Source organism: Sceloporus occidentalis, unplaced genomic scaffold (assembly GCF_023333645.1).
Source record: "Sceloporus occidentalis isolate IW3139 unplaced genomic scaffold, rSceOcc1.0.p SCAF_1, whole genome shotgun sequence".
In the NCBI taxonomy this organism is placed as follows: Eukaryota; Metazoa; Chordata; class Lepidosauria; order Squamata; family Phrynosomatidae; genus Sceloporus; species Sceloporus occidentalis.
Window position 1 is genome coordinate 221,418,566 of NW_028316981.1, and position 14,043 is coordinate 221,432,608.

Consider the following 14,043-nt stretch of genomic DNA (forward strand, 5'->3'; position numbering starts at 1 on the left):
GGCACCACAATTCAAAAAGGATTTTGAGAATCTGGAGCATGTCCAAAAGAGGGCGACTAAAATGGTGAAAGGCCTGGAAACCATGCCCTATGAGAAATGACTTAGGGAGCTGGGGATGTTTAGCCTGGAGAAGAAAAGGTTAAGAGGTGATATGATAACCCTCTTTAAATGTTTGAAAGAATGTAATATGGAGGAGGGAGCAGGCTTTTTTTCTGCTGCTCCAGAAACTAGAACACAGAACAATGGATGCAAGCTCCAGGAACAGAGATTCCACCTTAACATACGGAGGAATTTCTTGACAGTAATGGCTGTTGGACAGTGGAACACACTCCCTCGGAGTGTAGTGGAGTCTCCCTCCTTGGAGGTCTTTAAACAGAGGCTGCATGGCCATCTGTCGAGGATACTTTGATTGAGAGTTCCTGCATGGCAGGGGGTTGGACTGGATGGCCCTTGTGGTATCTTCCAACTCTACTATTCTATGATTCTATGAAATCAAATGTTATTGCTCTTTTAGCCCCAGATGCATACGGTCCAGTTAAACCCTTGAAGGCAGGTTGGATAGAACTTAAGTACTCAGTGTGGTTCTCCTTTGTGGTCTCTGCGAAGCACACAAATGGGTTATTCTGTGCCTGCGCAGCAGTTCCAGATCCTATTGGAATCGCTAGGGAAGACTTTTTGGCGGTAGCTCCTCCCACCCTCTATATAGGCAGGATGTCTTTTCGCCCTTTCTCAATTCCTTTTGTCTGCCGCATGAGCAGCTTAGGAACCTCATTCAGGAATCGCTCCTCCCTTAGCTTTCGCTTTCGTTTACTGCGTTTGCTCTGACTTCGTTTTGTCTTTGACTACTCTTTGGGTTGTGATTTGGACTTGGTTTTGGACTCCTCCACTATTCCCTCTCTTCATCCCTCAGCTTGGTTGAAAATGTCTGCGCACTCTTTTAAAAAGTGCTCTGATTGTGAGACCAACATCCCGGCACTTGACGGACACTCCTTGTGCCTTCTCTGCCTGGATAAGGGCCACATTCATGCTTCTTGCCCTCACTGCATGGCCTTCACCCTGCAGGCCAGGAAGAATAGGAAGATGTGCCTGAGATCCATGCTCTACGCGCAGATATCGAAACTTCCCTCCTCTAGAGCCTCTATCAAGGCTGCTACCGCTAAGGGCAAGCTCTCACTTTTGGCTTCTGGGGTCCCTGCCAAGGCCACTGCTGCCGAGGGCACTACCCCTTAGTCTCCTCTGAGGGTTCCTGCCAAAGCTACTGCAGCTGAGGGCAAACCCCATACGGATGTCTCTGGGTCCCAAACCCCAGAGAAACCGAGGTCCACAGACCAGGATGTGGCTGGCCACCCATCTTCATCAAAGAGGAGTAAGTCTTCCTCCAAACCGGAGAAAAAGAAGCACAAGTCCTGGGACAAGTCCAAGGACTCATCCCATCACCCCACAAAAAACCTCCGTCTTTCTGCGGACTCTGACACAGACCGCTGGTCCCGTACCGGCGTGGCAGCCCAGCCTGCTGACACCGACCTGGGCTCAGTACCATGCACCCAACCAGTGCCTCAGACCCAGATTCTCCTGATCCCAATTCTCGAGCCCGGCCCAAGACAACCACCTTTTTGCATTCTCTCTCTGACCCCTACCAACTGTCGGAGGGTGAAGAGGAAGCTTCACCCTCACCCATGCGGTGATTCCAGACCGACTCTCCCAGACTTCGGAGGTCATTTACTTCAAGGATTAACAAGACTATGATACTGTATGTCCTCTGTTATTCCTGAACCCCCTAGATGAGATGTCATCTTTGATCAAGCTACAGGCTCTTATTTCCTGCCTCTTGCTCCATCTGAAGTTCGTGGCAGCCGGTTCGTCTCAACTTTCCAACATATTGAACCTACCCTATCTCCACCAAGGTCATCTACTGCATCCATCCCACCTTGGTCTCACCTCTCCTCGGCCTCCCGTCAACCTCTGCTGTCTTCTTGCAAGTTTGCCCTTCGTTGACAGTACTGATAGCTTCTCAGGCCCTCTCGACCCAGAGGGTCAGATGACATTTTCTCCTTCTCCAAGCAGATAATCCGGATGGGCAAGGCCTTGAACATTGAAGTCCTCCATGCGGACTCTCAAGCCCTTGACGAGAGGATCTGCAACAAGCTCCCAACTCCAACCTCTATTGCATTCCTGCTGTCTATGTCCAGAATAGCAAAGAGTTCTTGGCCCACTCTGGCCATGGCCCAACCTTCCACCAGGAAATTGGACAATCTCTACTGCATCACGCCCTTGGAAGAGATTTGGCTCTTTGAACATCCTCGCCCGTAGAAGCCTCCCAGGTCCACTCAGCCCCGAAGACAGCTCTGACCCCCCATGACAAAGAGGGTCGTAAGCTTGACTCTATGGCATGGAAGTTCTACGCCTCTGTAGTTTTGGATCTCAAAATCCAAAACTACTCAGCGTGCATGGCTGTCTACCAACAGCAGTTTTGGAAGAAGGTTCTTCCCCTCTATGAAGACCTCCTTGAAGACAAGAGAAGGATGGCCATGGCCATCCATGCAGAAGCCCATGCATTGGCCTGGCACTAGATTTCAGTGGCCTGACACTCTGCTGACTGTACCTCCTGACAGCTTTCGAGCGCCTTGGCCCTCTGACGTCATGCCTGACTAAGGTCTTCGGATCTAACACCTCAGGCCAAACAGGCTATTGAAGAGCTCCCCTTCGACACCACGGGACTCTTCCATAAGGAGAATGATGAAAACTTGGACTTTAAAAACAAAATGAAGTGTCCTCTCTTCCTTGTCTGCTCTTACGGCGGACCTTTTGGAACTGAGAAAGGGTGGAAAGACATTCTGCCTATATAAAGGTTGAGCAGAGCTACCACCAAAAAGTCTTCCCTAGCGATTCCACCAGGATCCGGAAATGCTGTGCAGGCACAGAATAACCCATTTGTGTGGATTCGCAGATGACCACTCAATGAACTTCAGTTACAGGTAAGCAACCTGTCCTTCTGTGTCTTTGGGGAGCAGAAATTGACCACATTGTGGAAACAAAGTAATAAGAGGCATGTACATAAATTATTCAAGTTGTAGAATGTTGACTGATTGTTTGCATAATTGGGGTTAGTATAGTTTGTGTGTGTGTGAATTTGTGTCCCTGCACATGTGCAAAGTAGAGGCATCCCTCTTTGTGGCTTTTCCCCATCCTTCCCCACACTTCTTGCAGGTAGAGTCCTGTGTGTGATCTCCCTTCTCTTCTACTCTGTCCGATTCAGGATCTGTGGCTCCCATACTTTAATGTGACAACAGACATCACAGCATCTGCCATGCGAGTCCACAAGGATGGTAAGTGAGCTTTTGCTCCAGCACAGAGGTCATGAGCTTAGGGTTCAATACACACCTCCCCTCAACACCTTGCCCCTAAAATCAGTAGTGTCCTGGGCTGTACAGCCTCTTATGTCTCTAGCCTCCTAACTGGTAGATGATTGAACCTGTGGATTAGGAAGAGCTAAACAAAAAGAGCCAATGTGGTGTAGTGGTTTGGGCATTGGACTATGCCTTTGGAGACCAGGATTCAGATCCCTGCTCAACCATGGGAACCCACTGGATGACCTTGGGCAAGTCACACTCTCTCAGCCACAGAGGAAGGCAAAGGCAAACCCCCTGTGAGCAAATCTTGCCAGAAAAAAAATTATGATAAATTTGGCTTAGGGTTGCCATAAATCAAAAGCAACTTGAAGGCACACAACAACAAGGAAAGAGACTCTTTTTCTGTTGGAAATAAAATATGATTAAAAGGAGCAGCTGCTTCAAGAGAGACCTGGGAGAAGTTCTTACCCTTCCTTTTGGTTCCACTCTTTGATTTTGATTCTACATTAGAGAAGGAAACCTTCAGACAGCAGTTGCTCACAGTTCATTTGGCCCCAGTCCATTTTGGCAGTAGATAGGTTTTCCTTAGGGTCACCATAAATCAGAAATTATTTGGAAGCGCACAACAACAGAGCACTCAGTTCCTAGCATAGGAAGAGGCCAGAGGCAAGACAGGTGCCCTTGTTGCAACAAACTAATGCAGGTAGATTAGTAGGGATATGACATGAGCTTGTGCCAAGGAGTGGTTGGGGGGAAATGGCATACCTGATTTCTTAAGTGAACTCAGGTAAAGAGATGTACACTTAGAGAGTTCATCTTAGAGTTCCTGTGTAATATTCAAGACCCTCATATTGGAAAATTCTAAATTACAGGCCTGTTTCTAGATTCACTAGTTATGGTACCTAGGTGAGGGTGTGTGTGTTCCTCTGGCCATCAGTAGTCAGACACGCAGAATTCCCTGGAAAATGCTGTACATTTCCTTCATGTCCTATGCTACTGCTAGCAACTGTTTCTCCAAAATATAGATCCCTTTAGAAGCATTGTTGAACATTCCCAGTATCCCCAGATAGGCCTTTGTGCTATTGTACTTTTTCCCCCTCTGGACCTCAACCTTTCATTCTCTAAGTGTTTTGCACTTCAGCTCGAAAAACCCCAGCCAGTCTGGCCACTAGTCAGGATTCTGGGAGCTGAAACCCAAAACATCCAAAAACCAAGTATCGAGAATTACTGCTTTCGTCCAAGGTCCAAGTTCTTCTTTCACTCATGAGTAAAATTCAGTAAAGATGGTGTCACCTGGAAATGAGCTAAAGATCTTTCTTAAGCCTATTGAATTAGGCTAGGAAGATCTGGGTAGCCACAACAAGTTGATTTGAGCCCTTTTGCTGGCTTAGCCTGTTTTTATTTATTTATAGGACTTGGATGATGCAACACCTTAACAAGGGCACTCACATCTTTCCCTTGTCTCCAGATGCAAATAGAAAGGGGTCAGAATTATTTTGAGGGGAGCCCCATTTCCCTTGGATTGACCAAAATGATAACAAGGCCAATAATCCTGGTATTCAGCAGGATTTTAAACTCAGAAGCAAAGAGAATGCTTTGTAACCTAGGGAAACCAAGACCCCCTTCGCAAATTGCTTTTCATGTCTCTTTGGTAGCCTCCTGAAGCTAGCTCTGGGTCTGCCTCTCTTTGATAACATTTCTGCTATCCACTAAACCCACTAACTGTACTTCACTTACTTTGTTTGCCCCATGTTTTAGAGCAGCCAGTGGGTTTCTCACCCCTGCCATTCCAGGCATGTTGTGGGTGTTGCTAGGTATCCCCTCAGCCCAAGTGGATTCTGTGAGGGGTGGGCAAGCAGTCATCTCTAATAAATGTACTGAATGAATGGATTTTACAATTAGCTTTGGAAGGGGATGGATTGCATTTGGGACAGAGAAGGGAGGCGGGTGGGTTCTGCTGTGTCCCTGCCTCACCCTCCTGGTTGTTGCAAGCATGTGATCTCACCTGGGACATTGTCAGCAGCCATGCCCATCTGCGGGGCAAGGGCAGGGGCTGAGGAAACTGTAAATGCCTGGCTTTCTTCATTTTCTGCCCACTTCCCTGTCTTTCCTAACCCAGCTAACACCTTTCCCCTTCTCCCCACACCTTCAGGTAGGTAAGCCTTGGATACCTACCTCTGTGTGAATGTGTGTGTGCACGTTTTTCTCTCTCATAGAAACCAGAATAAAGAGGAGGAAATTCTCTGTTGCCTCCCAGTGGAGATGGTACAGAAAAGTATTTGTATATGTGTGTGTTGGAGGGGGGCACTAAGCTCTGTTCTGAATGCCAATATGTCTGCTGTTTGGGACTCAAGGGCTTTCTAGGAATTCCTGCCCCATGGAGAACATGTTTCTCGTCCTCTTGTGTGGGGGGCTACTGTGGTTTTTGCTCTGGCTGGGCAGGGCAGGGTTGGGATGTCAGGCAAGGAAGAGGAGGCCACTTGCAAAAGCCTTGTGACTGTAACGGCTTGTCTGCAGCTCCTCTGGTGCCAAAGCAATGAGAAACAACATCTAATTGTTGCCTACTTTATTCCTCTTGGAAAGCATACAATCATGTCAGAGCTTCTCCTACAGAAGGACGATTAAAATGAATGAACATGCTCACTACTCATTCCTTTCAGTGAGGCTTTGTGGCAGAAGTTCTCACACATTTTTTCCCATTCTGCTTGGGCCACATATTACTGTTTCACAGGCAAAAGTGGTTTGGCCTGCCTGTCAAACTGGCCTCCCCATTCTTGTCCTCTTGATCATAATGGCTCATGGATGGCCTCACTGAAATTAAAAGAATAGCAGCTGGATGTGATGTGCTTCATTCTGTTTGCACAGAGCACAGAGCTCTCTGCTTCCCTATAAGCAAAGGCTCCTGTGGCGAGAGAGGCTGTGGCATTTCAGTGCCACAGAGGACAGCCATTGGGCAGGGAGGGTGGAGAAGAAGAAGGCACCTTGAGAGACATTTCTGCTCTACTGTGTCACGAGGCTCCATCATGGAAAGGACTGAAAGCATGCATCCTAATTATTTATATCAGGAGTGGGCAACTGCTTGGCAACTATTATTTTTCATGGGTCATTGCCCCCCCCCCACAAGTTCATATACCTCAATTCCACAGCCCTTCTCAAAATGGTGACAGGATGTGATGCTAATCCATTCCTATCACCATTTTGAGAGAGACTGCAGAAGAAGATGGAAGCATTTCTGACTAGTATGGGATTCTTGGGTGCTTGAGGGCCTGACTGGGGATAGTTTGCATATATTTCGGGGGTTTCTGTGTGGTTTAAGAGCAAACCCTGCCCCCAAATCATATCAGTTTAAAATTATGGGGGCTTTGGGGGACTAGTGGGCAGATTATGGGGCCACAAAAGCATGTGGTGCATGGAGAGGCAACCACAGTGACCCCTTGCCCTCAGTGAAACCATCACAGTATTTGGAAATCAGGAAGAAAAAAGACTGGGAAATACTGTAGCCACTGCAGTGGAACAGTAGGTAAACTGAGTTATTCTAGGAGCTGGGATTCATTGTTACATGGGAAGGCCACACTGCTACCTAGGCTGGCCTTACTGCCTTAGTGGCTCAGTGGCACTGAGGACAGATGTGTAACCAGGAGTTCTTCCAGTGAAGAAAGCCTTCTCACCATTCTCCTCTGTCCCATATGCACTGTGTATTTCTAAGCTTCTGTCATGATGTCATTTCCTGTCCTGTACTCCTTTCTCCTACCCTTTCCCTCCCCTTCTCCCTTCCCCCCAGTTCCTGCAACTCCCTTTGATTGTATCTCCATCTTCATCCGGCAGGCAGCGTGTGGCGCTACGTCCGAGCCAGTGCATCTTACACCCCTTATTTGCCTCCTATCTGCGACCCCAAGGACAGTCACTTGCTTGTGGATGGCTGCTATGTTAACAATGTCCCAGGTCAGCATCACATTCGCCTCACTACCTTGGCTGGTGGACATTGGGGACGCACATGGCTCAGAGGGACAGAGACAGGCATCATTGGCCTGGGATGCAGCTTCATCTCTCCCTCCGAACCACTGTCATCCTTCTTCTGCTAGGGCTGGGTATGGCAGGCTTGGGTTTGCAAGCCTGGCTTCTGTCCACAAGCCACACTTTGCTCGGGCTGGTAATTCTGCATGGCATAGGAAGGCATGGCCTTTCATAGGGTACATGCAAAGCTTCATCCACCGTGGCTGATCAGGGGGAATATAGAAGCTAGGTGGTGGTGGTCTGAACTCTTATAGGGGTACATTTGGGAGCCAAAAGGCAAACTGAGCATGGTTGCTGCGCTGCTCCATACAAGTGCTGTGCAGGATTTTCCTACCTGAGCAGGTGGGCCGGGTGGGCTGGGGCTGCAGTGCACCTCTTGCCATCCCTCTCTGAAGGGCTCGTTGCTGCTCTGGGTTTCTCTCTGCTCTTCTGATTGCATTTGTTCCCACACGGTTAGGCTCGCTGTGGCGGTACGTGCGAGCTAGCATGACCCTTTCCGGGTACCTACCGCCACTCTGCGACCCCAAGGACGGCAATTTACTGATGGATGGCGGCTACATCAACAACCTTCCAGGTAAGTATTGGCCCATCTTGGAGACAGGATGGCAACCACCTGCAGCTGGAGGTGGAGAAGGCCTGTGGAACCACTTTTAGCCTTCCTGTGGCTTCCATTGCTTCCACTGTAAACGTACCATAATCCTCAGCTGTGAATACCCAGATAGCAGCTGATGGGAGAAGAGGGGAAAGGCTTGGAGAATCCAGTTAAATCCTCTTTTCTTAGGGGAATCAACAAGCAGCAATGCCTCATAAATTTGGTGCATTTTTTTTTGTGGCTGCCAGTTTTAATCAGCTTCTCAGTCCTGATGTTGGTCAGAGTTGAGGTTCCACCTGCCTGACAGTGATACTCTATAGTCTGGTTTTGTTTTGTTTTTAAATCCACTTTGGGAGGCTACACTGAGTCTTCATTGTTTAATTCCACATTCCCTAAGGGAAGGAATGGCAAGAAGCTGGGGAGGTCATGTGTTATGTAGGGATGGCCAAAAGCAAGTCCTCCATGATGCAGTTGTAAGAAGAGGAAGGGCATGTCATTTGTCAAGGGGTCTGAAGGTATTTTTAATCTCTACAAGTCATACCTGTCTGGGGTTTCTCTTTCACTGCCTTCCTGTTTGGCCCTGTCCTTGCCCAGTGCAAGTGCAGTGAGAGCAGAAGACATACTGTGTGGTAGGAATCTTACTTTAAGCCTTCCTGTGGAAAGAGAAGAGACCCAAGTGCATTTTATTTGTATATTAAAAGGAGTTTATACCCACTCCTTCAAATGACTTCTTATCAGAATGACTTAGGCCTGAGATAGACGGGCCAAAAGGGGCGTGCCACCACTGATACTAGGGTTCAGGAGCACGCATTAACCACACACTCCCGAACTCTTGTGTGTAATGGCGGCAGCGGCAGCATCATGGCAGCATTATGTTCACACGGGCGCCGCCATCTTGACGTTAGGGATGTGCTGTATATACACGCTGCTGCGTGTTGCTTATGGCACCGGTATGCCAATGGTACACTTGTGATGTGTGCCAGGCACCGTGAAAAGAACCTAGTTTTTCTGGGTTCTTTTTACTCCGAAGGGACACTGCACGATATAGCTGCTGCGGCGTCCCTTCAGAGTTGAAACGGACGCCTCCAGTCCACCGTTTTCTGGCAGTCTGTCGTGGGCCTAAAAAAGTTTTTTAAACAGTAACAGTGACGGCATATGGTATTGTATAAGGTAACATAAAGTAGCAGCAGCTAGCAGAAGAAGAAATCTTGTGACCAGATGAAATAATAAAATAATAAAGCATACAGCCAAAAGAACTAAAAGGCATGAGCAACTAAAATGTATCTGAACAAAATTAAAAGCCTTTACCTAAACTACAAAGCAAAACATATCAAGCCTCAAACCCATCAAAAACAGTCCTCACTGAGAGTCTATAGGACACTGCAGCCCGGGGGTCCTGTCCCAAGTTGACACTCATCTCACTTCTGAAGCTGATGGACCTGAAGCAAAATGACCACTGAAGCAGATCTGAACTGCTAGGGAGACTTATGTCGGAGTAAGTCTCAGTTCCATCCTGTCTCACACAACCTCATCAGCAAAAGACATCCAGAAAAATTCTTTGACTGCTGCAGTCATGTGGCAGGCACTGGGCTGAAAAGTTGTGGGAAAGTCTTTAAGTTGGAATCTTCAGCCATTTAATGACAATAGCAACAAAGCTAGAATTATTATTATTATTATTATTATTATTATTATTATTATTTCTTATCTGATAAGCCTGCCAGAAGAGACTGGTCTTCAGTGCTGTTTTAAATTTGGACAATGTACTCAGCTGTCGAATCTCTTCCAGCAGGTCATTCCACAGTCTAGGGGCAACTGAAGAAAATGTCCCCTGGCTGTGGCTCCTTCCTTCTCCTAGTCCTGTATATATGTATTCGCAGCACAAAGTTCACACCCATAGTGTGGTTGTGAGGCAGTATGAAGAGCCAACTAAACTCTGGTTTCCTTCTCTATTTGTCAAATAAACCCTTTCACAGACAGCCTCTAATTTGGCTAAAAACTGAGGTGAACCTAAGATCACACCTATCTTTCCCTCAATAATTCAAGCACTGTGTGAGGTGGGGGCATTAGCCAATTCCATGAAGCAAATCCTTACTCCATCCTGTAGAATTGTGGATTCATATAAAAACGATGCATGGCACAATGTGAGTCTTGTAAGTTGTGTGCAAAGTTTGAATTAGGAAAAGAGTTATACGCACACCAGTTTCACAGCCATAGTTCAATTCAACCTCAGTGTGGCCACTTTTTGCAAATAAAAATAAAATAAGGATCCTGGGAATTCCAGTCCTGACTCTCACATGATCATTTAGTTTTATCCTGAGCATTCACCACACTATAATTTTGAGGTTTCCTCTTAGGTAAAGTTGCTTCTAGTTTGCATTGCAGATGATCTTATGGTGGGGTTGTTCCCATTTTGCTCAGCGTCTGCACTGCAAGAGGCAGTTATGTAAAACGACAAAATCTTCAAGACTTATCTTAAGAAGAACTCTAGATGGGCCACAAAACAAACCCTTGCAAGCAGGGATGGGCACCTGCAGAAGGCTAAGGGGCTGCATTAACCCTCAGGAGACTTTGGAGAGCATCCTCATCCACCTCCTGCAAAAACAAGCATCCTCAAATGTTTGCAGGAGGCATAGGAAGCATTTTTGTTGTATTTTTAGTCCCCTGGGCGATTTTCAGCCCAGGAGAGTATTTTTTTTTTAACAAGACGTGCGTAGAAATCACATCCTGTTCTATAAAAAGCCCTCTTGGGCCTGCAGTGGCCTGGGATAGACCCAAAACATGGCAAACACGCTTCCCATGCCTTCTAGAGAACATTTGGGAGCAAAAAAGCATTATTGGCTCCTGTGGGGCACACAATGGCCCTTGGGGCCATATGCTGCCCACAGGCCAGAGTTTGCCCATGTCTCCTCTCAAGGGTCTTTTTTATGAAGCACCCTCTTAAGCAACTACTGCATATTGCCAGTCATCTGTTTTTATGTTAACTCTATTACTGAATTGCTCTTTTCCTCATGTTTAAACCAAGTTGTTTTTCTTTGAATGCCTGGTTCTTCTTCCTCTCTTTAGTGGAACTAATTAATACTTGTCCTTTTTTTCCTTCTCCTTCTATAACGGTAAAGATTGTCACCATACTTGAACCTTTTTAAAATCTTGCTTCCTCGGAACAAAATCTGTTTGGTTCCTCCAGCCTTTGTCATGTGACTTGCTTTCTTGATTTTCTTTTATCTGAGTAAACTTCCTCTGGGACCTTTCTTCCTGATTTCTCAGCATCCTTCCTGAGTTGTGCTATCCAAACTCCAGCCTCCCAGACAAGGTGTCCTTGGTGCTGAGCAGAGAGGAACGGATACTTCCACAGTTGCCTTGGTTTTGTCCAAGGCTTTTGTTATTGCAGTCTTGTTCTTCTGTGCTACAATAGCTCAATGTTGATTTCCTGTTTGTCTTGTTTTCCAATGCAAGCGGAACTTACTGTATGACATTAGGCCATGAAATTCTGTCACCTGAACTGTTTATGCTAATTATACAGGAGGTGAAAAAAGCATGGAATCATCTCACTTTTTGGCTTCTGTGATGCCACAAGGCACTGACTGCCACGTGGCTTTAAGATTATCTTTCTGTCTACATAAGGATTTGAAACATTTTTTAAAATCTATACTCAGGATACTGATTTTAATTCTGTACCAGACACTTGCTTAACACAAGTATAGACACATACATTCCAAGTGCAACAGGTACAAGTTGAAACCTACATGCAAACATCAGATGAAAAGCTGCGGACATGATGTTTCAGCCTGTTAGTTGTGACTTAGTAAAAGGAAGGGCAAAACAAATATAGCTTAATGAGCTACCAAAGTTTCTGGTTCTTTGAATTACCAGCCACCTGCATGTTAACACTGATGTTTGTACAAATTTGTGCAGCTTGCTGGGAAATGGAATTTGGAAATAAGGCTGTTTTTCCAAGGAAAAGCGAGAGACAGTTGGTGTTGCTATTGCTTGCACCCTGCTCTAAAAACGAATAGTGGTGGCACATTTTAGGGCTCCAAGCTATTGACTTCAGCAGGATATTCACATTTTGTGGTTCAGGGAAATGTGGTGGGTGGTTCCATTTGTATTGTTGGTAAAAGAAAAAGCCATTTCTTCATGCTTGTCAGATTATGCACAGTTCATGTATACACAGACGTGCGCATGCACTCACCCCCCACCCACCCCGAGTGTTGAAAGGAGAAGAAGGGCAGAGGGAATCTGCTTCTCTTAAGCACTGTTTATACCCACTTCTCTGGTTCTTTCATGACTTCTGCTGTATCCCACAGCTCTCTTTCCAGAAATGAATATCACTCCTAGCTTTCTCCCTGAAATTTCTTCTCTCTCTCTCCTCCTAATATAGCTGACATTGCTCGCAACATGGGGGCTAAGACCGTCATTGCCATTGATGTGGGTAGCCAGGATGAGACCGACCTGTGCAACTATGGGGACAGCCTGTCAGGCTGGTGGTTGCTTTGGAAACGCCTCAACCCCTGGGCTGAGAAAGTTAAGGTCAGTGTCTCCCTTTCAGCCTTTCCTTCCTTGCTCCATGCGCTGCTGGTGCATCCATCCCAAAGTGTCTGCCAAGCCTGAGAAGTTCCTTTGATTGCTGTTTTCCCATCTCCAAAGAATTTCTGTCACATTTTACCCATCGTTCAAGATGCTGCTGTGGGAAATGGGATTGTTTCTCTAATATAGTTGATCATTGGGATTACTTTAGAATAGAATCATGGAGTTGGAAGAGATCCCATCCACTCAAACCCCTTCTGCCATACAGCAAGACACAGTCAAAGCACTCCCAACAGATGGTCATCCAGCCTCTGTTTAAAACCTCCAAAGAAGGAGACCCTGCCACTCTCCCAGGTAGCGTATTCCACTGTCAAATATAGTTGTATACATCCCCTTAAATGTATCACCCTAAATAACGCTTGTGGAACAGCTTGCACTTCTTCACTCCACCCCCCAACTAGAGGTGAAAGAGAAATGACTTTTGCACTGCCCTACCAAAACTCCACCCAAGACGAGCAACAAGATGAGCAGATCTTGCCTCAGAAATCCATACATTTCCAAGTCTTGCAGTGTTGTGTTGTTTGTTTGTTTTTTGTGAAGATGAAATAGTACAAAACTATGTGTACATATGAAAAAATGCATAATGCTACAAAGTCTGTATTTAAAACATAAACACAAACACACTTTATGAGGAGAAATGCATAAAAAGATGCACTTTGGTAAAAATGCATGTGGTCTGAAAGCTGATAAGATATTCATGCATTCCCATAGAGAAAAGATAGGAAGGACTTGGCTGCCTGATACAGGGCTGGGCTGGGGATACTGGTGGGATTCAGAGAAATACCAAAATCAAAAGAGGATATTCACTTAGCCTGAATGTAAATTTTGAAATACAATTTTCTGTCACTGCATAATACAGAAATAGAGCAAAGTTATGCTTAAAAACACACAAAGGTAATACTTGAATTAGATTTGTCTCTGGGGTACAGATGTGGCTTCATTTCACTGCTTTTCAAGCTCTAAGTCTGTACCAGAGGATCAAGCTGGAATTGGGCTCAGTTTAGATATGCCACATTTCTACCTGACAGATGCCTGTCCAGGGTTCTTGTTCCACTTACTGAACATTCTGTTAACTTTTCTTCTCAAACTCCTGCCCACTGATACATATGATACATAATCTAGTGGCTTCTCAGTAATTTGGAAAACAAATGCCAGAAGCCTCAGTCAGCATGGCCAATGGTAAGGAATTATGGAAACAGTCATCAAAAACATTTGGAGGGTGCCAGATTGCCTTTCCTTACTTTATAATGTTACCTGAGGGAGGGAGCACCATTGTTTTGGGTAGCAAAAAGGGGAGGGAGAAATACCTACTGTGGGCATCTTCAGAGTTCCCTGGTATGTCACTCCCTTTCATTTCCTTTTTGGGTTGGCCCCTTTTTTTTGTCTGGCGCAAGGTCCCTTCCTCCACTCTAAACTGGTTGTGTATGTGTCTGTCCACCTTTCTCCTATGTCTTGGTTGTGCAAGTAGTGAGACATGCTAGGGATTAGGAAAGCTGAAAGAGG

The 14,043-nt window shown here is 46.0% G+C and overlaps 1 protein-coding gene across 4 annotated transcripts in view; it reads left to right on the forward strand.

Annotated features, from left to right (window-relative positions):
* The window catches only part of LOC149323507 (patatin-like phospholipase domain-containing protein 6), a 101,645-nt gene that overhangs the window by 67,219 nt on the left and 20,383 nt on the right, over positions 1-14,043 (forward strand). Inside the window, exons 28-31 of one of the 4 annotated variants that reach the window (XM_089489084.1) lie at positions 3,257-3,326; positions 7,176-7,292; positions 7,822-7,938; positions 12,335-12,483. In XM_089489084.1, the coding sequence (XP_089345210.1) occupies positions 3,257-3,326; positions 7,176-7,292; positions 7,822-7,938; positions 12,335-12,483 (453 nt within the window). The remainder of the gene's footprint in view (positions 1-3,256; positions 3,327-7,175; positions 7,293-7,821; positions 7,939-12,334; positions 12,484-14,043) is intronic. The other 3 variants (XM_089489086.1, XM_089489085.1, XM_089489088.1) reach the window with 3 other exon arrangements.